Genomic DNA, 25,706 nt, shown 5'->3' with positions numbered 1-25,706 from the left:
CTCGCTTGCCCATGATTGACAGTTCACAGACTGTGCAGCAGTATCATGATCTTGTGTCCGGCTCCGTCAGACGACTGGCTTTTAAGAGCTCCCACAAGTCGTCGCTGTCTGGAGATTTTCAAATGGACTATGGATCTGACCAAGGAACTGGGCCTCCTGGTCAATTTTGAGGAGTCTCAGCTCTTCCATCCCAGACCATTGTCTCCTTGGGTATGGATCTTCAGAGTCGAGCTTTTCGGACTTTTCCGTCGGCCCCAAGGATCTTCCAAGCCCTAGAATGCATCCAGAGCATGCTGAGAAGGAACCGATGCTCTGTCAGGTAGTGGATGAGTCTAACAGGGACACTTTCATCGCTGGCCCTGTTCATCGTGTTAGGGAGACTCCACCTCCCCCCCCTTCAGTATCATCTAGCTGCTCACTGGATAAAGGACATGACGCTAGAGACGGTCTCAGTTCCTGTTTCCGAAGAGAGGAGGTCTTCTCTCGCGTGGTGTAAGAACAGCTTTCTTCTCAAGGAAGTCTACCTTTGGCTGTTCAGAAACACGACCGCCGTCTCCTCTCGGACGCATCAGACACGGGCTGGGGTGCGACTTTGGACGGACAAGAATGCTCGGGAACATGGAATCAGGAGCAAAGGACACTTCACATCATTTGCAAGAAGTTGTTGGCGGTTATTCTGGCCTTGATAAACTTCAAGTCCCTCCAGCTTAACAAAGTGGTGGAGGTGGACTCTGACAACACCACAGCCCTGGCTTACATCTTCAAGCAGGGAGGGACTCTTTCGTGGAAGTTGTTCTAGATCGCAAGGGACCTACTCATCTGGTCTTAAGATCGAAAGCTAACTGGTAACGAGGTTCATTCAGGGCGGTATGAATGTCATGGCAGATCACCTCAGACGGAAGGGTCAGGTCATCCCCACAGAGTGGACCCTTCTCAAGAATGTTTGCAACAGACTTTGGGCCCTGTGGGGTCAGCCAACCATAGATCTGTTCACTACCTCGATAACCTAGAGACTCCTGTTGTATTGTTCTCCGATTCCAGACCCAGCAGCAGTTCACGTGGATGCTTTTCTGCTGGATTGGTTCCATCTCGACCTGTATGCATTCCCGCCGTTCAAGATTGTCAACAGGGTACTTCAGAAGTTCTCCTCTCACAAAGGGACACGGCTGACGTTGGTTGGCTCCGCTCTGGTCCGCGAGAGAATGGTTCTTAGAGGTACTGCAATGGCTGGTCGACATTCCCAGGACTCTTCCTCTAGGAGTGAACCTTCTAAGTCTACCTCACGTAAAGAAGGTACACCCAATCCTCCACGCTCTTCGTCTGACTGCCTTCAGACTTTCGAAAGACTCTCAAGAGCTAGGGGCTTTTCGAAGGAGGCAGCCAGAGCGATTGCCAAAGCAAGGAGAACATCCACTCTCAGAATCTATCAGTCTCAAGGGGAAGTCTTCCGTAGCTGGTACAAGACCAATGCAGTTTCCTCAACCAGTACCACTGTAACCCAGATTGCTGACTTCCTGTTATATCTAAGGAAAGTAAGATCCCTTTTAGCTCCTACGATCAAGGGTTACAGAAGTATGTTGGCAGCGGTTTTCCGCCACAGAGGCTTGGATCTTTCCACCAACAAAGATCTACAGGACCTCCCTAGGTCTTTTGAGACCTCAAAGGAACGTCGGTTGTCCACTCCAGGCTGGAATCTAGACGTGGTCCTAAGGTTCCTTATGTCATCAAGATTTGAACCTCTCCAATCAGCCTCTTTTTAGGACCTCACATTAAAAACTCTTTTCCTCGTGTGCTTGACAACTAAAAGAGTAAGTGAGATCCACGCCTTCAGCAGGATCATTGTTTTCACATCTGAAACGGCTACATGTTCCTTGCAGCTCGGTTTTTGCTAAACGAGCTTCCTTCACGTCCTTGGCCTAAGTCGTTCGAGATCCCAAGCCTGTCCAACTTGGTGGGGAATGATCTGAAGAGAGTACTTTGCCCAGTTAGAGCTCTTAGGTACTATCTAAAAAGGTCTTAACCTTTACAAGGACAATCAGAAGCCTTATAGTGTGCTATCAAGAAACCTTCTTTTCCAAGTTCTAAGAACTCAGTTTCTTACTATTCAGGCTTCTGATTAGAGAAACACATTCTCATCTGAAGGAAGAAGACCTTGCTTTGCTGAAGGTAAGGACACATGAAGTGGGAGCTGTGGCTACTTCAGTGGCCTTCAAACAGAACCATTCTCTGCAGAGTGTTATGGATGCAACCTATTGGAGAAGCAATTCAGTGTTCGCATCATTCTATCTCAAAGATGTTCAGTCTCTTTACGAGTACTGCTACACCCTGGGACCATTCGTAGCAACGAATGCAGTAGTAGGCGAGGGCTCAGCCACTACATTCCCATAATCCCATAACCTTTTAACCTTTCTCTTGAATACTTTTTATGGGTTGTACGGTCGGCTAAGAAGCCTTCCACATCCTTGTTGATTTGGCGGGTGGTCAATTCTTTCTTGAGAAGCGCCGAGGTTAAAGGTTGTGATGAGGTCCTTTAGTATGGGTTGCAGCCCTGTATACTTTAGCACCTTTGAGTTGATTCAGCCTCCCAAGAGGAACGCTGCGCTCAGTAAGGAAGACGATCTTATTAAAGGCAGAGTAACGGTTCAAGTCGACTTCCTTACCAGGTACTTATTATTTCATTGTTATTGTGGATAACTGATTATATGAAATACGGGATACTTAGCTATCCTTTAGTCTTGTACACTGGTTTTTCACCCACCCCCCTGGGTGTGAATCAGCTACATGATTATCGGGTAAGTTTAATATTGAAAAATGTTATTTTTATTAGTAAAATAAATTTTTGAATATACTTACCCGATAATCATGATTTAATCGACCCTCCCTTCCTCCCCATAAAGAACCAGTGGACCGAGGAATAATTGAGGAGGTGTCAACAAGAAGTACTTGAGTACCTGGCCACAGGTGGCGCTGGTAAATACACCCCCTTCTAGTATTGTGATAGCTGGCGTATCCCTCCATAGAATTCTGTCGGGCAACGGAGTTGACAGCTACATGATTATCGGGTAAGTATATTCAAAAATTTATTTTACTAATAAAAATAACATTTTTATTAATAAAATAAATTTTTTAATATACTTACCCGGTGATCATATATTAAAGGACCCTCCCTTCCTCCCCAATAGAGACCCAGTGGACCGAGGAGAAAATTGGTTCCTTGTTTACTTGGAGTACTAAGTACCTGCTCGACAGATGGCGCTGTTGATGTACACCCCCACCTGCATAGCGATCGCTGGCGTATTTTGACCGTAGGTTTTTCTGTCGAGCAACAGAGTTGCAGCTTCTATGATCACCGGGTAAGTATATTCAAAAATTTATTTTATTAATAAAAATAACATTTTAAAGGAACTTTTTATTTGAAAAACCTTTCAGTTTTTTCCTTTAGTCAAATAACATGTTTTTTTGACGAAATATAATTGGGCTCTTCTCTTAGGTGCGAAATCAAGAGAGAAAGAGAGAGAGAGATAGAGACGGAGGGAGAGAGAGGAGAGAAAACGTTCCGTTCAAGCGGGTAACGTTGTTCTCGAGTTACTCTCGTCCCTAGTCGCTGTACGGGGAGGAAGGATAAAACGTTTTTAGTTTTTTATTCTCGTCCCCAGGCTATGTGCGGTGAGAGATTGAAAACGTAGTTATATGAACTAGTGTTTAGTCTCTTTCCCAGCCACTGATTTTTTTATCTTAAAATATGTTTTCTGTTTTTTGCTGGTATTAATGACCTTGCATTATACGACTGATTTCGCAATTACTACCTTTTAATGAAGGGTAGAATTGCGTGTTTCAGGTAGAAATCAGTAAAAGTTTCGATTTCAGTGAAATAAGTGCAAACAGAAAATCGAAGTGATAAAGTGATATGCGCAAAGTGTTACAGTGTTGCGTCCGAGGGTTCGTCTGTTCGTGCCTGTCGTTCACCTAGTCCGGGACCTCTTGCATGCTCCCAAGCCCAGGGGAGAAGTAATATCAAACGACTTATGGGTTCGAGAGGCCTTGATCAACGAACAGACGTTTTCCCTCTATGGTATCGGGTGTATCTTACCAAGATCTCCCCTACCATAAGACGAGAGAGACGTTGTTTCTCCTCGTCATCCGAAGGCTTTTCGCATAAGAAACCTGTCACAAGGTTTCGAAGCCCTTAAGCGAAAGTCAGTCCTTTCAGGACAGGTCCAGCGTCCTGGTTACAACCATTATGACAGCTCTGACCCTATGCAGTCATCGGATAACTGCTCGCCGCCTAACAAAAGCGTAACACAGACTCCGAGAGTCTTTTTTTGTTGGCAAAGTGTTGCGGTCACAGACGTTACCCTCGTCTCTTACCACAACCATTTCCGTTGATCCTTAATGGGTTGTATGGCAAGACATGCAGTATATGCTTGCCTCCCTTATGGAAGACTATTCTGCCGATTAGTCCGTTGAGTCTAGCCGTTTATCTCATCGATATCCTGGCTTTCAGCCAACCTAACGTTCCTTTGTGCTTACTGTTGACGTTGGCGTAGCTTAGTTACGTTAGTCAGGTTGTTTAGAACCACACTCGATGCGGTCTCGTGTGGTTTTTCAGCCGCATTTGGACGTTAGGCCACTTGCTGATGCTCCTGTTGACGTTCAAGACGTTCACTAACAATCGGAGTTGACTTGTTTTGACGCTGTGCGTCAACCTCCGCATTCTAGAGTTGTTTTGACTGCTCTGTCTAGGCAGTCAAAGCAGTCTCGAGTGGACGCTGTGCGTCCTCACGCACCTGTTGTGGTTGACAGTTCAGTTGTTGACAGTTCACAGACTGTCAAGCAGTTACATGACGTTGCGTTCTGGTCCGCTACTAATGCACCAGTGAGTGTGGACTCTGCTTGTAAAGCATTGCCACCACGGTAGGTCTCTCCCTTGCTTGAGACTCAGCTTTTATCGGACAAGGTTCCTGTAGATGAGGAAGTTGCTGTTCCCCCTCCTACTGATATTCCCTTGAGGACTCTGTCAGATGGAGAGGAGCCTAAAGCTGCTTAGCCTCCTATGGACTTTAATTAAATCATGATGATTTTTTTAAGGATCTTTGTCCGGATCTTTTTGTAACTGCTGCTCCTCGTTCGCCTAAACGTCAGAGCTTACACTAGGCCTAGCTACTTCGAAGCCGTTGTTTTTAAGCTAGTGCTCTCTCGCTCTCCTAGAGAGCTTTACGTTGGCTAGGCGACTGGTTTTTCACCAGGAGGAGTTTGGGGGATACAGCCTTTGCTTTCCCTTCTTTTAAACTGGTTTATAGAGCGAGAGTCTGATATGACACGAGAGAAGTTCTCGGCTTGGGAGTTCATGCCTCTGCCCAGATAGACTTCTCAATTCTCGTAGACTCTCCCTGGCGCCTGGCCAGGAGACGCTCCAAGTTGTTTACAGGTCAACTTCACAGCTGTTTTCGAGCCTTTGAAGTTTTGCTGTACAATTATGTCATGCATAACAAGGCTTTCAGGGATGGTAAGCGGTACCGCCTCAGTCGCTAACCCCGTCTGTTGCCACACCTGCTCCCGTAGACCCTAAATGGGCTTTGCTGCAAGACATGCAGTCCAAGCTTGCGTCCTTGATAGAGGACTTTAATGCGGAGAAGGTTGCTACCGAACCTTCTGGCCAACAACCTTCCAACCGGGCGGTTGTGCGCCCTGTTGACACTGAGGTAACCTACTCACGTCTGCCAGTTGAGGTGGTTCCTCCACCGATGCGACCCAGTGTGGGTTGCCAGCCGCACGTTGACGTTAAGCGACGCTCGGAGGTGGTTGTTGACGTTCAGGACGTTCAACAACCAGCAGAGGTGACTTGTTTTGACGCGGTGCGTCAACCTCAGCAACCCGGTAGGGTGTTGACTGCACAACCCAGACGGTCTAGACAGTCTCGGGTTGACGCTGTGCTTCCTCGCGCACCCATGGTTGTTGACAGTTCACAGACTGTGCAGCAGTTCCATGATGTTGCGTCCGGCTCCGTCACGCATCCACCAGTGCGACCGGACTCAGCGAGCCAGACGTTGCCCACTCCGTTGCCGTTTCCTCATCAGTTTTCGGATGAGGAACCCTCTGATGAGGACGTTGCTGAACAACAAGACGATCAGCCCCCAGAATAGATCAAGCCCTGCTATCCATCCAGAAGATGCTGAAGAAGGAACACTGCTCAGTCAGGCTATGGATGAGTCTGGTAGGGACGCTGTCATCCGTGGAACAATTTGTGTCACTAGGAAGACTACACCTCCGTCCTCTTCAATACCATCTAGCTTTTCACTGGAAAAAGAACAAGATGCTAGAAGCGGTCTCGATCCCGGTTTCCGAAAAGATAAAGTCTTGTCTGACTTGGTGGAAGGACAATATCAGCCTACGAGAGGGTCTTCCCCTGGCTGTTCAGACTCCCAACCACGTTCTCTTCTCGGACGCATCGGACGTGGGCTGGGGCGCGACACTAGACGGTCGGGAATGCTCAGGACTTTGGAACTCGAGTCAGAGGAGCATGCATATCAACTGCAAGGAGCTGTTGGCAGTACATCTGGCCTTGAAAAGCTTCAAGTCTCTCCTTCGAGGCAAAGTGGTGGAAGTTAACTCGGACATCACCACGGCCTTGGCGTACATCTCCAAACAAGGAGGTACCCACTCACTGACGTTGTACGAGATCGCAAGGGACCTGCTCATCTGGTCAAAAGGTCAAGACATCTCCCTAGTAACGAGGTTCATCCAAGGCGACTTGAACGTCATAGCAGATTGTCTCAGTCGGAAAGGGCAAGTAATTCCAACCGAATGGACCCTCCACAAGGATGTGTGCAAGAGACTTTGGGCCACTTGGGGTAAAACCATCCATAGATCTCTTTGCAACCTCGCTGACCAAGAGGCTTCCAATCTATTGCTCTCCAGTCCCGGACCCAGCAGCAATACATATAGATGCTTTCCTCCTAGATTGGTCACATCTGGATCTCTACGCATTCCCACCGTTCAAGATTGTCAACAAGGTACTGCAGAAGTTCGCCTCTCACGAAGGGACAAGGTTGACGTTAGTTGCTTCCCTCTGGCCCGCGAGAGAATGGTTCACCGAGATACTTCGATGGTTAGTAGACGTTCCCAGTAGTCTTCCTCTAAGGGTAGACCTTCTACGTCAGCCACACGTAAAGAAGGTACTCCAAAGCCTCCACGCTCTTCGTCTGACCGCCTTCAGACTATCGAAAGACTCTCGAGAGCTAGAGGCTTTTCGAAGGAAGCAGCCAGTGCGATTGCTAGAGCAAGGAGAGCTTCTTCCATTAGAGTCTACCAATCGAAGTGGGAAGTCTTCCGAGACTGGTGCAAGTCAGTTTCTGTATCCTCGACCAGTAACTCTGTAGCTCAAATAGCTGTTTTTTCTCTTATACCTGAGAAAAGGACGATCCCTTTCAGCTCCCACTATCAAGGGCTACAGAAGCATGTTGGCATCGGTCTTCCGGCATAGAGGCTTAGATCTTTCCAAACATAAAGATCTGCAAGACCTCCTTAAGTCTTTTGAGACCACCAAGGAGCGTCGTTTGGCTACCCCTGGATGGAATTTAGACGTGGTACTAAGATTCTTCATGTCAGACAGGTTGGAGCCGTTACAATCAGCCTCCCTGAAAGATCTCACTCTTAAGACTCTTTTCCTGGTATGCTTAGCCTCGGCTAAAAGAGTCAGTGAGATTCATGCCTTCAGCAAGAACATAGGATTTTCGTCAGAAAAAGCCACTTGCTCGCTACAACTTGGTTTTCTAGCCAAAAATGAGCTGCCTTCTCGGCCTTGGCCTAAATCTTTCGATATCCCCAGCTTATCGGAGATCGTAGGCAATGAACTAGAAAGAGTCTTATGCCCTGTTAGAGCTCTTAAGTTCTATTTAAAGCGTACTAAACCTTTACAAGGCCAATCTGAAGCTTTATGGTGTTCAGTTAAGAAACCATCCTTGCCTTTGTCAAAGAATGCTTGGTCAGACTTTATCAGATTGTTAATACGAGAAGCTCATTCACATCTGAGTGAGGAAGACCGAACTTTGCTTAAGGTGAAGACGCACGAAGTTAGAGCTGTAACAACTTCCGTGGCCTTTAAGCAAAATATATCTCTGCAAAGTATAATGGACGCAACCTATTGGAGAAGCAAGTCAGTGTTCGCGTCATTTTACTTGAAAGATGTCCAGTCTCTTTACAAGAACTGCTACACACTGGGACCATTCGTAGCAGCGAGTGCAGTAGTGGGTGAGGGCTCAACCACTACAATTCCCTAATTCCATACCCTTTTAATCTTTCTCTTGAAATGTTTTTATTTTTGTTTTTTGGGTTGTCCGGAAGGCTAAGAAGCCTTTTGCATCCTGGTTGATTTGGCGGGTGGTCAAAGTCATTTCTTGAGAGCGCCTAGATTAGGGGTTTTGATGAGGTCCTGTTGTATGGGTTGCAACCCTTGATACTTCAGATCCTAGGGGTCGATCAGCATCCTAAGAGGATCGCGAGGTTCCGTAAGGAAGACGAACTTAAAAGGCAGAGTAATTGTTCAAGTCGACTTCCTTACCAGGTACCTATTTATTTTGTTTTTGTTATTTTGATAACTTCTAAAATGAAATAAAAACTCTTAACTCATAAAAGTGTAAACATATATTGCTGGTCTCTACCCACCCCCCTGGGTGTGAATCAGCTATATAATCACCGGCTAAGTTAAATATTGAAAAATGTTATTTTGATAATAAAATAAATTTTTGAATATACTTACCCGGTGATTATAAATTAAAGGACCCTCCCTTCCTCCCCAATAGAGACGCAGTGGGACGAGGAGAAAATTGAGTCTTTGTTTACATTGAGTACTGGGTATCTGGACGACAGATGGCGCTGTTGGGCACACCCGCAACCTGTGTAGCGATCGCTGGCGAGTTTTTACCGTAGAGTTGTCTGTCGGGCAACAGAGTTGCAGCTATATAATCACCGGGTAAGTATATTCAAAAATTTATTTTATTATCAAAATAACATTTTGTATATATTTGGCTAGTAAATTCTTGCATATGGGTATTATCATTTGGCCCCCACAAACTTGGATATAGTAAATTTTGGCCCCCAGTTGCACATGCCTGATTTAAACAAATCCTTGAATGTGTAAAGAAACCTATTTCAGTCTACTGAAAATTAGATAAACATGATGAAAAGAAGGGAAATGAATTAAAGGGATATAATTCAAATATAATGGAAGAGAGAGAGAGAGAGAGAGCGAGAGAGAGAGAGAGAGAGAGAGAGAGAGAGAGAGAGAGAGAGAGAGAGAGAGAGAGATATCAAACCCATGGATATCAAGGCACTATCATTTTGTAGTGAAGTCATGACTGATTACAGTATACTTTTAACATACAAATGGTGCAGATAAAAAAAACACATTGGTTTTTATTGACAGTGCAAGAAAATCTTTCCAAGTGTAGCCATATTAAGGGTCATGGAAACTAGACTTCTTGGATTTGAAAAAAGGGCTGTTTCTGTAAGATGGAAGATTCTTTTTGCCCTTACAGTAATACCTTATGAATTTTTAATTGAAAAAAAGGGGTTTTCAGTTTCAATAAACTTTTAAATTTTTGTTTGACTGGACTATAGCCTAGTTCTTTACACCTCAATTAATGCTAATAATTTTTTGGATTTGAAACTAATTTTTGGTATTGTGTGTGTGTGAATAGTCGGAGCATTACATTGAACAATAATCTTGCATTCCTGCCCCTTAGCATAATGCTACCTTCGTAATTGGAAAAAAATAGTAAAAAACAATTTTGTCAAAATATATTTCCTTTTGATATTTCATTTAGTTGTAGCATGTGATAATACTTATATATTTGAATGATACTAATTTTTCTTGGTTGTCTCCCAGGATGAGTGAATCAAGATCCATGATGGTGGGGGTGGTGGAGGAGTTGTTGTTGGATGTAGGAGATAGTGTATGGATGCTCCTTGAGGCTCTTGGCCTAGGACCTCTGTTGACAAGACTGAGGCATGAAGTAACATCTGCTTCAGCAAGAGGCCGGCGAAGGTCTCTAGTTCGTATTTTAGGGTCAGCGCTACCATTGAAACCCATAGAAAGACCATACCTAAGGTATGTGACCTTTTCTCTTTGTATTCTTTATGTTCGTTATGTATTTAATTTGTTCCTATACAGATACAAATCATAATCCATTAGGAGTTGTGTGATTTCAGCAAAGCTGGAACTCGACTGTTAAAATATCTAATAAGGTGTTGGTAGTTGTTGGCAGGTAGTCAGGAAACTGCCCCCTCTGCCAGCACACCGATTACCACTTTGACTTCAGCTGCCCAATAGTATGGACGTACTCTCGATGTTCATAACTTTGTTTCTTTAATTTTCTTTTTCTCTTTATATAGTCTTTGGTTGCTGTTTATGGAATGGAGAAACGTGTACACATGCAGTTCTGCCCCAGTGTCCATGCCGTAAATACGGCACCTTTATAAGCAATATCAATGTTGATCCCCCATTCCTTGATGTCCTTTCAAGGGGCATGACTGTTTGCAGTTGTCGCCCTGTAATGAGTGTACTGCACAGTAATGAATAGTCATTACCTCAGTTGGTGGAATACTGTATGTCAGGAGGAGGAAATGGAAGAGACTTCATCTTTGGAGTTTCCATGAGGGCGAAGAAATCTGCCAACTCCCAACGCTTCTTCGTCTCTCTCCACTGGAAGGATAGTGAAGAAGGTTGATGATACAACTTCCTTATCTGTTGGCTGCAAGTGAAGTGATTCTACCTGGTTTCTCCTGTAAACCAGATAACTTCTGTCCTTCATTCCGTAGCAAGCGTGTTGTGACTGGTGACGATATGGCCAAGGACTTTGCCCTAAAGGTGCTGTGGTCTTCTCTAGGACTTGAAGGCATTCCATCCAAGGGAAGACTTCTGAAAGTCCTTGCTAGGACTTCCCAGTCTCTCACTGCTACTTTTCTGCCCTGCTGCTGTAGCAGAAGTAGTGTCTGCTGTGTCCCCCTCCAATCAGGCAAGGACTAGTGTTGATTCAGTTAACGTCTTGTCCTCACCTTCAGGTTAACGTCTTGTCCTCACCTTCAGTAGCTCCGTTACTTCCTGCATTAATCTATTCGATGACATCTTCTGGGAAAGAGGAAACTGCCTCATTCCCCCTTCCCCTGCCTTCCAACCTGATTTTGATTTCTTCTACAGAGGAGTCTCTGATATCTGGCCACCTCCTGAAGGTGAAAAGAGAGCACTTATTTGCACAGCCTGTGGTCCCTCCCTCACACAAGCGTGACAATGGTGCATATAGTTTACCCCAGGACACATTCTACATCTGAAAGTACAAAGCAGGCCCACACCCCTTCTGAGGCTGGTTCTTTGGAGTCTTCCTAATGGAGAGGACGAGACAAAATTTGAAAGTACTACAAGAATTGTGACGAGTGCTCCCAAGAGCACACACTCCTTTGAAGAACAGGAGGTTGATCCTCCTGTTCGTACGTGCTTCTCAATTCTTGAGCACTCTTGAGTGCGTGCTTGCTCACCTATTCACTCAGAAGAGCTAGACATGAGGCTAATCCCCATGTTGGCGCTCACCCCTCAGTGAGCGCTTTGAAGTTCACCAGCGCTTGCTCACTTGTCCACAAGTGCACAAGGGTGTAGTCTCCTTCACCCCTTGAGGACTGGCCTATGCACATTCTCTCTCAGCCACAAGTTCTCATCTGTTCGTTGGTGTGATCTTGTTTGCAACAGTGACCGGGTACAATCGGTCTCACTTACTACGCGCTCGTGCTACTATATGTTCATCAGCCAGTTGCTAATGCTCAAATACGAGCAGTAGAGCTCCTGTACTTTTGCCATTACCTGTTGAGGTTTACTCGCCTATGTGCCTGTAATCTACTGTTAGAGTGTGCTCATATGTCTCCCAGTGCTCATTTGGTAGTGATAACATGCCTGTACACTCTCCCTCAGTTGTGGAAGCATGCTGTCCTGTTCGCACATACATATACGTACCTGCTCTCAAAAGCTACACTATGTGCTCTCTCACCTGTGGAAGCACATTCTCTTAATTGCACCTGCCTAGTACACTCTTGTTCACATTAGTTCACCTGTTAACTTTTCTTCATAGGAGGAAGTACATTACCCTGTGCAGACAAGAGCGCACAGGACAGGCCAACAATCTGCCTCACTTGAAAAGTTATATATTCTTTGTGTGTGTATGTACCTGTGACACTGCACAATCTCTTGTTTGTGGTCATCTTTCTATTGGAAAGCAGTCACCCTTATGCATGCCCATGTTTTCTCGCATTCTCTGAAAAAAGCAAATTCTTTTGTTAGCAAGTGTTCACCTGTTCGCGAACTCTCTTCTGTTAGGGAGCAAGCTCTTGTTCATGTACCGAAGCATACTCGTGAATGATTGTGAGCACAGTTCCTAGGGTCCAGGTATAAAACGAACTCATCACGGGCAGGATCTTCCAGACACATCATCAAGATTCTTAAGATGGGTAGAGGTTCTAAATATAGGTACTCAAACTCACCTTAATCTGTCGTGGAGAGGCTCTTCCATCTCGGAGAGGCAACCTATGGAAAAGATGCTCCAACGGTCATCCCGGACCGAATGCGTTAGTCCTTCAGAGGTATGGGTCCCCTAAGGCTTATGCAGGATCAAAGGGCACCTCTAGGGCTATGAGAGAGAGAGAGCCTCTATGCCACTGCTGCATGCGGGTCGAAGTACAGTGCGGGCCACTGTTCATACTTGCTCAAAAAGGAAACAGGTTGAACCTCGACAATCCTTACGTCTGTCTGGACTCAGGAGACGAGTTGATGGACGTGTATCCTTTCAAGACTCGAGTTCTGCTCCCTCAACTATTTGTGCCCCCTCTCGTGAGTACACCAACAAGTTCTCTCCTGTGAGTGCGCCCTAAAACTCTCCTACAGAAATGCGGCCTCTCATGTTCATCCTATATATAGCCCTACACATGCACATTAGTACTCAGCTGCTATTTCCTAGAAAAATCAAGTAGGCGCAATTGTATTTTCGAGGGATCTTTCCCTTCTTATGTGACAAGGGTACAGCACTTACCTGGAGGAGCCATACGTCTTTAGTTCTTGGTTTACTAAGGGACCGAGCATTTGCTCCTTTATCAGGAAGTAGAGTGTTACCCCCCCTATTTTTTTTACCCTTGTTCCAACAGTAATACAAACCCTTTCACTCTTAATTAGGGAATATACTTTCAGCAAAGCTGGAAGAAGCCCTAAGACTTTCGCCAGTTTTAACTACCCCACTGCTAGCTAGCGGGGGCCATAGGGGATAGCACCGGCTAACCAGCTCACACACACACACACACACACACACACACACACACACACACACACACACACACACACACACACACACACACACGGTGTTATCTCGTCACTTGCTTTTGGCTCGGTAGAGATCGGACATCGTCCTTCTCCACTGCTCACCTTTTTTTTTGACTGTCCTTTGACTAATTTGGTCTTTTAGTTTTGTTTCTTTATTTTTACAGTGTGTTGCGGATCAGAGTCGGCATGCAGGAACTGAAAGAAGGCTGCGTCTCCTTCGTAGTTTTTCCTTGAGAACAAGAAAACTACTTCTGTACTTCCTTTTTTGCTCTGGACTACCCTTGGGAATGGAGGACCCCACCCCTTCATTTAGCAAAGAGGTTCTGCCCTCCTCCTCAGGGAGTTGCTCTTCTTTGATGCACCTTCACTGTTCACTGAGAAGAGCTTGAACTCGATCTCGTTCATCAACTGACGACAACACACACTCACGTTCTGAGTTAGCTCAGCTGGCTGAGGGAATGCAAAGTCTGAAGCTTGTTCCTGCTACCCCAGCATTATTCCTTCAGCGCTGAGGACGCCGCCCTCCCTTGCTCTGAGTCAGCTCAGCTGGCAGAGGGAATACGAAGTCTGAAGCTCGTTCCTGCTATTCATGGTGAATTTCCCGTACGTGGGGTCGGTCCTCCCCGGAGTGATCCTTTCAGCGCCAACGCCACCGCACTCCCTCATTCTGAAATGTCATCCTGTGGAGGGAATGCAAAGGATAGAAGCTTGTTTCTGCTCCTCTCAGGGGACTCCTTTCCCATTCACAGGTTAGGTTCTCTTCTGAGTGGTCCTTTCAGTGCCGACACCACTGCACTCGCTCATTCTGAGATGTCATCCTGTGGAGGGAATGCAAAGGGTGGAATCGTGTTTCTGCTCCTCTCAGGGGACTCCTTTCCCATTCACAGATTAAGTTCTCTCCTGATTGGTCCTTTCAGTGCCGACACCACCGCACTCGCTCGTTCTGAGATGTCAGCTGGTACAGGGAGTGCAAAAGGCGGATACTTGTTCGTGCTCATCTCGGGGGATACATTTCCCGTACGCGGGTTAGGTCCTTCCCAGAGTGGTCTCCACCATGCGTGACTATGAAAAGGCGTCTGGTTTCACCCATGCCTTTCTCTAGCCCCTTTGAGCGTGGCTCTTCAGATTGTGAGGGGGAGGTTGGTTGCCCCAGAGTTCGACACGTTCATCACCCAGTTCCTATCTTGGAGTCTCCTAGGAGCTCTCGTCAAACTCCGGAGGGAGTCCTGATGAGCGATGCAGCTATATCACCTTAACGTGAACATACGTCCAGAGGCACCTCAACAACATGAACCAGTGCTCGCCACCCCCATCTTGCAGGGCTGATAGGAGGAACTTTCATACCGACAGCGATCCACCTTGCGACCAGGTTCCAGCTTGTGACGTCTCCTTTACTCGTGATCATCCATCAGCTCCTGATAGCCTGTCCACTCGTGACCACACTTCACCCAAACTCCTTTGGGAGTTCTTTGACGAGTGACACAATTATGAAGAGAACGCATGTTCTAGGACATTCCAGTGGGACAATGATCACCGCAAGCCAATTACGAGGAGCCCTGAGATCACCATCCACGATCTTCTCTGCGATAGGACAATAGACGCACATGCTAGCTCTATTTCTTCAAGCCCTATTGCTGCAATGAACTCTTCATCGAGTCTTCTAGTGAGTTTCTTCTTCTAGATGACCCTTGTGCTAGACTCATTGTTCAGAGCAAGAGCGAGTGTTACCTCATCAACTAGAGTGAGCACTACCTCAGTAATGCTTGCAAATGATACATGTGCTTGACTTCTGTTAAGAGCAGGAACGAACGCTACGCTCACAGTTTCTCTATAAAGGCGTTCAGTGTGCATACTGAACCTAACACAACACTCGCCAACGGTAGGAGGGGTGCTGCACACTCATCAACCTTTGCTTATAATACCTCACTCGCCACGTAGAACGGGTTGTATAGCTCGTGCATTCAAATGCGCAAACCTTTATGTGCAAACGTTAGTTTTAAATATTTAACTTAGCTGGTGAATATATAATACAGTAGCTGCAACTCTGTTGCTCGACAGACAAAAAACAGTAAAAACTCGCCAGCGATCGCTATACAGGTTGCGGGTGTGCCCACCAGCGCCAACTGTCGGCCAGATACCACTCTCTCGATGTAAACAAAGACTCAATTTCTTCTCTGTCGACGTGTCGACAAGACGTACTTTTACTCGCTGTAGAACCTGGAGTTTTCTCAACATATTTGGTGAAGTACTTCATTTTGGTTTGAGCTTTCGCAGTACAGGTGTTTTATCTTCATCTTAAATCTTGAACTCGTTTTGGATAGATTTAATCCCTAGTCTCTGTACGGGGAGAAAGGATAAAACGTTTTTAGTTTTATTCTCGTCCCCAGGCAATGTACGGTGAGAGATTGAAAACATAGTTTTGAATGAACTAGTGTTTATTCTCTTCCCCAACCACTGAATTTTTTTATCTTAAAAGATGTTTACTGTTTTTTTGCTGGTATTAATGTGCTTGCATTATACGACTGATTTCGCATTTACTACCTTTTGATGAGGGTAGAATTGCGTGCTTCAGGTAGAAATCAGTAAAAGTTTCGATTTCAGTGAAATAAGTGCAAACAGAAAATCGTAGTGATAAAGTGATATTGCGCAAAGTGTTACAGTGTTGCGTCCGAGGGTTCGTCTGTTCGTGCCTGTCGTTCACCTAGTCCGGGACCTCTTGCAAGCTCCCAAGCCCAGGGGAGAAGTAATGTCGTACGACTTATGGGTTCGAGAGGCCTTGATCAGCGAACAGACGTTTCCCTCTATGGTATCGGGTGTATCTTACCAAGATCTCCCCTACCATAAGGCGAGAGAGACAATTTTCTCCTCGTCATCCGAAGGCTTTTCGCATAAGAAACCTGAAACAAGGTTTCGAGGCCCTTAAGCGAAAGTCAGTCCTTTCAGGACAGGTCCAGCGTCCTGGTTGCAGCCATTAGGACAGCTCTGACCCTATGCAGTCATCGGAAAACTGCTCGCCGCCTAACAAAAGCGTAACACAGACTCCGAGAGTCTTTTTTGTTGGCAAAGTGTTGCGGTCACAGACGTTACCCTCGTCTCTTACCGCAACCATTTCCGTTGATCCTAAATGGGTTGTACGGCAAGACATGCAGATTAAGCTTGCCTCCCTTATGGAAGACTATTCTGCCGATTAGTCCGTTGAGCCTAGCCGTTTATCTCATCGAGATCCTGGCTTTCAGCCAACCTAACGTTCCTTTGTGCGTCCTGTTGACGTTGGCGTAGCTAAGTCACGTCAGTCAGGTTGTTTAGAACCACACTCGATGCGGTCTCGTGTGGATTTTCAGCCACATTTGGACGTTAGGCCACTTGCTGATGCTCCTGTTGACGTTCAGGACGTTCGCTAACAATCGGAGTTGACTTGTTTTGACGCTGTGCGTCAACCTCCGCATTCTAGAGTTGTTTTGACTGCTCAGTCTAGGCAGTCAAAGCAGTCTCGAGTGGACGCTGTGCGTCCTCACGCACCTGTGGTTGTTGACAGTTCACAGACTGTCGAGCAGTTACATGACGTTGCGTCCTGGTCTCTCGCACCTGTTGTTGTTGACAGTTCACAGACTGTCAAGCAGTTACAGGACGTTGCGTCCTGGTCCGCTACTAATGCACCAGTGCGTGTGGACTCTGCTTGTAAAGCATTGCCACCACGGTAGGTCTCTCCCTTGCTTGAGACTCGGCTATTATCGGACAAGGTTCCTTTATATGAGGAAGTTGCTGTTCCCCCTCCTACTGATATTCCCTTGAGGACTCTGTCAGACGGAGAGGAGCCTAAAGCTGCTTAGCCCTCTATGGACTTTAATGAAATCATGCTGATTTTTAAGGATCTTTGTCCGGATCTTTTTGTAACTGCTGCTCCTCGTTCGCCTAAACGTCAGAGCTTACACTAGGCCTAGCTACTTCGAAGCCGTTGTTTATAAGCTAGTGCTCTCTCGCTCTCCTAGAGAGCTTTACGTTTGCTAGGCGACTGGTTTATCACCAGGAGGAGTTTGGGGGATACAGCCTTTGCTTTCCCTTCTTTTAAACTGGCTTATAGAGCGAGAGTCTGATATGACACGAGAGAAGTTCTCGGCTTGGGAGTTCCTGCCTCTGCCCAGATAGACTTCTCAAATCTCGTAGACTCTCCCTGGCGCCTGGCCAGGAGACGCTCCAAGATTTTACAGGTCAACTTCACAGCTGATTTCGAGCCTTTGAAGTTTTGCTGTACAATTATGTCATGCATAAACAAGGCTTTCAGGGATGGCTCCAATGATCTGACAGCCACGTTCTCTGCAGGGACAAGTCCCTCAGGGATGGCTCCATGATTTGGCAGCCATGTTCACTGCAGGAGTACGTAAGAGGCAAGTGCGCTCAATGTGTTCATTGTCAAGACAAACTTCACGATGAAGTCTACCAGGCTGTCTTGACAGCATTTATGGAAGTCGACTGGATGGTCTCTCTCGACCTTCAGGAGGCATACTTCCACATTCCTATACACCCGGATTCCCAACCGTTTCTGAGGTTTGTTCACAGGAATGTGGGGTACCAGTTTCGAGCTATCGGAGATCAGAGCCTCCCTGTACTTGGACGACTGGCTTCTCAGAGCCTCTTCCAGTCATCGCTGTCTGAAGGATCTCAATTGGACTCTAGATCTGACCAAGGAATTGGGACTCCTAGTCAACTTGGAAAAGTCACAGCTGGTCCCATCCCAAACTATTCTGTATTTAGGGATGGAGATTCACAGTCAAGTTTTTCGGGCTTTTCGTCGGCCCCCAGAATAGATCAAGCCCTGCTCTCCATCCAGAAGATGCTGAAGAAAGAACGCTGCTCAGTCAGGCTGTGGATGAGTCTGGTAGGGACGCTATCATCCCTGGAGCAATTTGTCTCGCTAGGAAGGCTACACCTCCGTCCTCTTCAATTCCATCTGGCTTTTCACTGGAAAAAGGACAAGACGCTAGAGGCGGTCTCGATCCCGATTTCCGAAAAGATAAAGTCTTGTCTGACTTGGTGGAAGGACAATATCAGCCTACGAGAGGGTCTTCCCCTGGCAGTTCAGATACCCAACCACGTTCTCTTCTCGGACGCATCGGACTTGGGCTGGGGCGCGACGCTGGACGGTCGGGAATGCTCAGGTCTGTGGAACTCGAGTCAGAGGAGCATGCATATCAACAGCAAGGAGCTTTTGGCGGTTCATCTGGCCTTGATAAGCTTCGAGAATCTCCTTCGAGGCAAGGTGGTGGAGGTAAACTCGGACAACACCACGGCCTTGGCGTACATTTCCAAACAGGGAGGTACCCACTCACTGACTTTGTACGAGGTCGCAAGGGACCTGCTCATCTGGTCAAAAGATCGAGGCATCTCCCTAGTAACGAGGTTCATCCAGGGCGACTTGAACGTCCTAGCAGATTGTCTCAGTCGGAAAGGTCAAGTAATTCCAATCGAATGGACCCTCCACAAGGATGTGTGCAAGAGACTTTGGTCGACTTGGGGTCAACCCACCATAGATCTCTTTGCAACCTCGCTGACCAAGAGGCTTCCAATCTATTGCTCTCCAGTCCCGGACCCAGCAGCAATACATATAGATGCCTTCCTCCTAGATTGGTCACATCTGGATCTTTATGCATTCCCACCATTCAAGATTGTCAACAAGGTACTGCAGAAGTTCGCCTCTCACGAAGGGACAAGGTTGACGTTAGTTACTCCCCTCTGGCCCGCGAGAGAATGGTTCACCGAGGTACTTCGATGGTTAGTAGACGTTCCCAGAAGTCTTTCTCTAAGAGTAGACCTTCTACGTCAGCCACACGTAAAGAAGGTACACCAAAGCCTCCACGCTCTTCGTCTGACTGCCTTCAGACTATCGAAAGACTCTCGAGAGCTAGAGGCTTTTCGAAGGAGGCAGCCAGTGCGATTGCTAGAGCAAGGAGAGCTTCTACCATTAGAGTCTACCAATCGAAGTGGGAAATCTTCCGAGACTGGTGCAAGTCAGTTTCTGTATCCTCGACCAGTACCTCTGTAGCCCAAATAGCTGATTTTCTCTTATACCTGAGAAAAGGACGATCCCTTTCAGCTCCCACTATCAAGGGCTACAGAAGCATGTTGGCATCGGTCTTCCGGCATAGAGGCTTAGATCTTTCCAACAATAAAGATCTGCAAGACCTCCTTAAGTCTTTCGAGACCACTAAGGAGCGTCGTTTGGCTACTCCTGGGTGGAATTTAGATGTGGTCTTAAGATTCCTCATGTCAGACAGGTTTGAGCCTTTACAGTCAGCCTCCCTGAAAGATCTCACTCTTAAGACTCTTTTCCTGGTATGCTTAGCCACAGCTAAAAGAGTCAGTGAGATTCATGCCTTCAGCAAGAACATCGGATTTTCGTCAGAAAAGGCCACTTGTTCTCTGCAACTTGGTTTTCTAGCCAAAAATGAGCTACCTTCTCGTCCTTGGCCTAAATCTTTCGATATTCCCAGCTTATCGGAGATCGTAGGCAATGAACTAGAAAGAGTCTTATGCCCTGTTAGAGCTCTTAAGTTCTACTTAGCTCGTACTAAACCTTTACGAGGCCAATCTGAAGCGTTATGGTGTTCGGTTAAGAAACCATCCTTGCCTATGTCAAAGAATGCTTTGTCATGTTTTATCAGATTGTTAATACGAGAAGCTCATTCACACTTGAGTGAGGAAGACCGATCTTTGCTTAAGGTTAAGACGCACGAGGTTAGAGCTGTAACAACTTCTGTGGCCTTTAAGCAAAATAGATTATGCAAAGTATCATGGACGCAACCTATTGGAGAAGCAAGTCAGTGTTCGCGTCATGTTACTTAAAAGGTGTCCAGTCTCTTTACGAGAACTGCTACACACTGGGACCATTCGTAGCAGCGAATGCAGTAGTGGGTGAGGGCTCAACCACTACAATTCCCTAATTCCATATCCTTTTAATCTGTCTCTTGAAATGTTTTAATGTTTTTATGGGTTGTCCGGAAGGCTAAGAAGCCTTTCGCATCCTGGTTGATTTGGCGGGTGGTCAAAGTCATTTCTTGAGAGCGCCCAGATTAGGGGTTTGATGAGGTCCTGTTGTATGGGTTGCAGCCCTTGATAATTCAGCTCCTGGGGGTCTGTCAGCATCCTAAGAGGATCGCTGGGCTCCGTAAGGAAGACGTACTTACAAGGCAGAGTAATCGTCTAAGTCGACTTCCTTACCAGGTACCTATTTATTTTGGTTTTGTTATATTGATAACTGTCAAAATGAAATAAAAAACTCTTAGCTTATACGATGTAAACATATTTAACTGGTCTCTACCCACCTCCTTGGGTGTGAATCAGCTATTATATATTCACCGGCTAAGTTAAATATTTAAAAATGATATTTTAATTATAAAATAAATTTTTGAATATACTTACCCGGTGAATATATAAATTAAACGACCCTCCCTTCCTCCCCAATAGAGACGCAGTGGGATGAGAAGAAATTGAGTCTTTGTTTACATCGAGAGAGTGGTATCTGGCCGACAGTTGGCGCTGGTGGGCACACCCGCAACCTGTATAGCGATCGCTGGCGAGTTTTTACTGTTTTTTGTCTGTCGAGCAACAGAGTTGCAGCTATTATATATTCACCGGGTAAGTATATTCAAAAATTTATTTTATAATTAAAATATCATTTTCCAACCTCGTCTGCTGTGGCTACTACTACTTCCACCCCTTCTGGATGGACATTTCCTGGACTTTTGAAATCAGTTGCTTCTCGTCTTCCAGTCTCTAAACATGAGACTTGCCAGAGTGTGGACGTATTGCGCGGAGCTCCATTAAACATCCGCCCTGAGTCTTGTTTTAGCTTTCTGTTTTTCGGTTAGAATATCATGTAAACGATATTAATCTTATGGAGAAACCTAAGTGATAAGAAACAGTACATTATGTCTGTTCCTAACTATTTCTGCCTCGTATATGTAAAACCACGGAGGGAGAACGGAAAAAATGGATAGGATGTGAATGTAATAGACTACCATAAGAAATGTGTGCATATAGTGATAGGCATCACTGATAATGAACGGAATACAGTAACGTAGATTGGTTATGCCCACACTACGAACGTGAAGCCAGACAAGCCAATTTAGTAATATCAGAATTAAAGGAAGATGTGAACGTGAGAGATTCGGCCCTGAACGAACAAGACGCAAAAATAGATGACTTGGAAAACAAACTTGCGGACCTTAGTGCACACGCAGCAAATTCTACCCAGACTACCGCCCTCACTAAGAAAGTTGACACTCTTGCCATGAATATGGAATCAATTAAAGCAATACTTCAAACATTGATAGACCCAAAACCGGAGAAACCGACATTTGCTGACAAAGTTAAGGAAAAAAATCTGTTGATAATTAAATCAACTAATACAATAACTAGTTTTAAATATTTAACTTAGCCGGTGAATATATAATAGCTGCAACTCTGTTGCTCGACAGACAAAAAACAGTAAAAACTCGCCAGCGATCGCTATACAGGTTGCGGGTGTGCCCACCAGCGCCAACTGTCGGCCAGATACCACTCTCGATGTAAACAAAGACTCAATTTCTTCTCTGTCGACGTGTCGACAAGACGTACTTTACTCGCTGTTGAACCTGGAGTTTTTTCACATCATATTTGGTGAAGTACTTTAATTTGGTTTGAGCTTTCGCAGTACAGGTGTTTTTTCTTCAAATAAATCCTTGAACTCTTTTTTGGACCGGATTAATTGTTGATGACTTAGATCGTTTTTTGGAATTTTCCCTTGACTAATTCAAAATGGCTGACCTTTCACAAGTTCCCAAGTTCAGAAAATGTAATGCTAGGGACTGTCATAGGCGTCTTCCAAAGGCTTCTCTCGACCCTCACACTGTTTGTTCCAATTGTCGGGGTAAAACCTGTCAATTGGAAGATCGGTGTGAGGAATGCGTGGGCCTTTCGGAATTCGATTTTATCGAATTTGAGAAATATACACGCAGACTAGAGAGAGATAGGGTAAGGAGAAGTTCTTCTAGGTCGGTAGATTTTTCCTCTCCACATGCCCCTGAACCTAATCCTTCCCCTGTAGTGGTTGTTCCTAACCCCCCTCCTAGCACTCAGGAACCGTCGATGCAAGACATGATGCGTGCTATCCATGCCTTGGGGGAGAGAGTTGAGGCCCTAGCAAGTGACCGGAATCAACTCATGGCGGACGTAAAGGAACTAAAGTGCCAAAGTGCCGCGGCGGAAAGTGTTAAAGTGCCTAGTGTTTCTCAAAGTGTTGTGAACAGTGTTGCGCTTGAGGGTTCGTCTGTTCGTGCCTGTCGTCCTCCTAGTCCGGGACCTCTTGCAAGCTCCCAAGCCCAGGGGAGAAGCAATGTCGTACGACTCATGGGATCGAGAGGCCTTGATCAGCGAACAGACGTTCCCTCTATGGTATCAGGCGTATCTCCCCAAGATCGCCCCTACCAACGTAAGACGAGAGAGCCCATTTTTACCTCGTCGTCCGAAGGTGTTTCTCGTAAGAAACCTTGGACCAAGGTCTCCAGACCTTTGAAACATAAGTCGGTCCCTTCAGGACAAGTCCAACGTCCTGGTTGTAGCCACTGGGACAGTTCGGACCCGTTGCCGTCATCGGATGACTGCTCGCCGCCTAAGAGAGGCAAAGTTGTGCCGCCTCAGTCGCTCACCCCGTCTGTTGCCGCACCTGCTTCCGTAGACCCTAAATGGGTGTTACTGCATGACATGCAGTCCAAGCTTGCGTCCTTGATGGAGGACTTCAATGCGGAGAAGGTTGCCGCTGAACCTTCTGGCCAACAACCATCCAAGCGGTCTGTTGTGCGTCCTGTTGACGTTGAGGTAGCTTTCTCGCGTCAACCAGTTGGGGTAGTACCTCCACCGATGCGACCCAGTGTGGGTTTCCAGCCGCACGTTGACGTTAGGCAACGCACGGAGGTGGTTGTTGACGTTCAGGACGTTCATCAACCATCAGAGGTGACTTGTTTTGACGCGGTGCGTCAACCTCCGCAACCCGGTATGGTGTTGACTGCACAACCCAGACGGTCTAAACAGTCTCGGGTGGACGCTGTGCGTCCTCGCGCACCTATGGTTGTTGACAGTTCCCAGACTGTTCAGCAGTTCCATGACGCTGCGTCCGGCTCCGTCACACATGCACCAGTGCGACCGGACTCGGCGAGTCAAACGTTGCCCACTCCTTTGCCGTTTTCTCATCAGTTATCGGATGAGGAACTGTCAGATGAGGACGTTGCTGAACCACAAGAGGATCAACCTTCAGAACTTGATGAGCCTAAGGCAGCTCAACCATCCTTGGACTTTAGAAAAGTCATGGCTGTGTTTAAGGAGTTGTTCCCTGACCACTTTGTTTCTGTGGCTCCTCGTTCGCCGCCGTCGGAGTTTGTATTAGGCGTTCCTGCTACCGTGCCTGCCTTTACTAAACTCGTTCTCTCTCGCTCATCCAAGAGAGCTTTACGGCTGTTAGGCGATTGGTTAGAGACCAAGAGGAGTTTAGGGAAGACGGCTTTTGCCTTCCCCCCATCTAAACTCTCGTCTAGATCGAGCGTCTGGTATGCCACGGGAGAAGTTCTCGGCTTGGGAGTTCCTGCCTCTGCCCAGGGTGACTTCTCAAGTCTTGTAGACTCTCCCCGCCGCCTTGCCATGAGACGCTCGAAGATTTGTTGGTCACCATCGGACCTGGATCACCTTCTTAAAGGTATATTTAGGGCTTTCGAAGTCTTTAACTTCCTAGACTGGTGTTTAGGAGCCCTGAGTAGGAAAATCTCTTCTGCGGATAAGGATGTTTCCTTACTCATTATGTCCTGCATGGACAAGGCCGTCCGTGATGGGTCCAACGAACTTGCCGCTTCATTCACGTCCGGAGTCCTGAAGAAACGAGAGTCTCTATGTTCTTTCCTGTCTGCTGGAGTGACGCCATGCCAAAGATCTGAGCTACTCTTTGCGCCCTTGTCCAATTGCCTGTTTCCTGAAGTCTTGGTTAAGGAAATTGCCTTGTCTTTAGTACAGAAGGACACCCACGATCTAGTTGCGTCCTCGGCTCGCAAAGCTCCCCCTTTGCCTACATTGTCTGCTAGACCGAGGATAGACACTCCAGCGTCTCGGTTTATCCCGCCCTTTCGTGGCAGAGCCTCCAGCAGGGGAGGTGCTCGTGCCGAAGGGAAGCGAGGGAAGAGGAAAGGATCCAAGTCCTCTAAGGGCAGAGTCTGACTGCCCGCAACTTCAGACAGCAGTAGGAGCCAGACTCAAGAACTTCTGGCAAGCCTGGGAGAAGAGAGGCGCAGATCAACAATTTGTGAGGTTGCTCAGAGAGGGGTACAAAATCCCTTTTGTACGCAAACCCCCTCTAGCGACGTCCCCCATCGATCTCTCTCCCAGGTACAGAGAGGAAGAAAAGAGACAAGCCCTGAAACTGGAAGTGTCTCTTTTGCTAGAGAAGGGAGCGGTGGTCAAAGTCTCGGACCTTCAATCACCGGGGTTTTACAACCGTCTTCCTAGTATCAAAGAAGACAGGAGGTTGGAGACCGGTGCTAGACGTCAGTGCTCTGAATGTCTTTGTCACAAAGACGAAGTTTTCCATGGAGACCACAAAGTCAGTCTTAGCAGCGGTCAGAAAGGAAGACTGGATGGTCTCTCTAGACCTAAGGGACGCCTACTTCCACATCCCCATTCACTCAGACTCCCAACCCTTTCTGAGATTCGTCTTCGAAGATGTGGTTTACCAGTTTCGGGCCCTGTGCTTTGGCCTAAGCACAGCTCATCTCGTGTTTACGAGGCTGATGAGGAATGTGGCGAAATTCCTCCACTTATCGGACATCCAAGCCTCCCTTTATTTGGACGACTGGCTTCTCAGAGCCTCTTCCAGTCGTCGCTGTCTGAAGGATCTCAATTGGACTCTAGATCTGACCAAGGAATTGGGACTCCTAGTCAATTTGGAAAAGTCGCAGATGGTCCCATCCCAAACTATTCTGTATTTAGGGATGGAGATTCACAGTCAAGCTTTTCGGGCTTTTCCGTCGGCCCCCAGAATAGATCAAACCACGTTCTCTTCTCGGACGCATCGGATTTGGGCTGGGGCGCGACGCTGGACGGTCGGGAATGCTCAGGTCTGTGGAACTCGAGTCAGAGGAGCATGCATATCAACTGCAAGGAGCTTTTGGCGGTTCATCTGGCCTTGAGAAGCTTCGAGTATCTCCTTCGAGGCAAAGTGGTGGAAGTAAACTCGGACAACACCACGGCCTTGGCGTACATCTCCAAACAGGGAGGTACCCACTCACTGACTTTGTACGAGATCGCAAGGGACCTGCTCATCTGGTCAAAAGATCGA

At 46.7% G+C, this 25,706-nt stretch overlaps 1 protein-coding gene across 2 annotated transcripts in view; it reads left to right on the top strand.

Annotated features, from left to right (window-relative positions):
• LOC137629596 (mitochondrial fission regulator 2-like) overlaps positions 1-25,706 on the top strand; it is a 90,617-nt gene that overhangs the window by 15,253 nt on the left and 49,658 nt on the right. For both annotated transcript variants that reach the window (XM_068361053.1, XM_068361052.1), the window contains exon 2: positions 9,887-10,108. In XM_068361053.1, coding sequence (XP_068217154.1) covers positions 9,888-10,108 — 221 coding nt within the window. In that variant the 5' untranslated portion in view covers position 9,887. The remainder of the gene's footprint in view (positions 1-9,886; positions 10,109-25,706) is intronic.

This window comes from Palaemon carinicauda, chromosome 37, assembly GCF_036898095.1.
Source record: "Palaemon carinicauda isolate YSFRI2023 chromosome 37, ASM3689809v2, whole genome shotgun sequence".
Lineage (NCBI taxonomy): Eukaryota > Metazoa > Arthropoda > Malacostraca > Decapoda > Palaemonidae > Palaemon > Palaemon carinicauda.
Note: the sequence above shows the minus strand (reverse complement) of the source record. Positions and strands in the feature narration are given on the sequence as shown.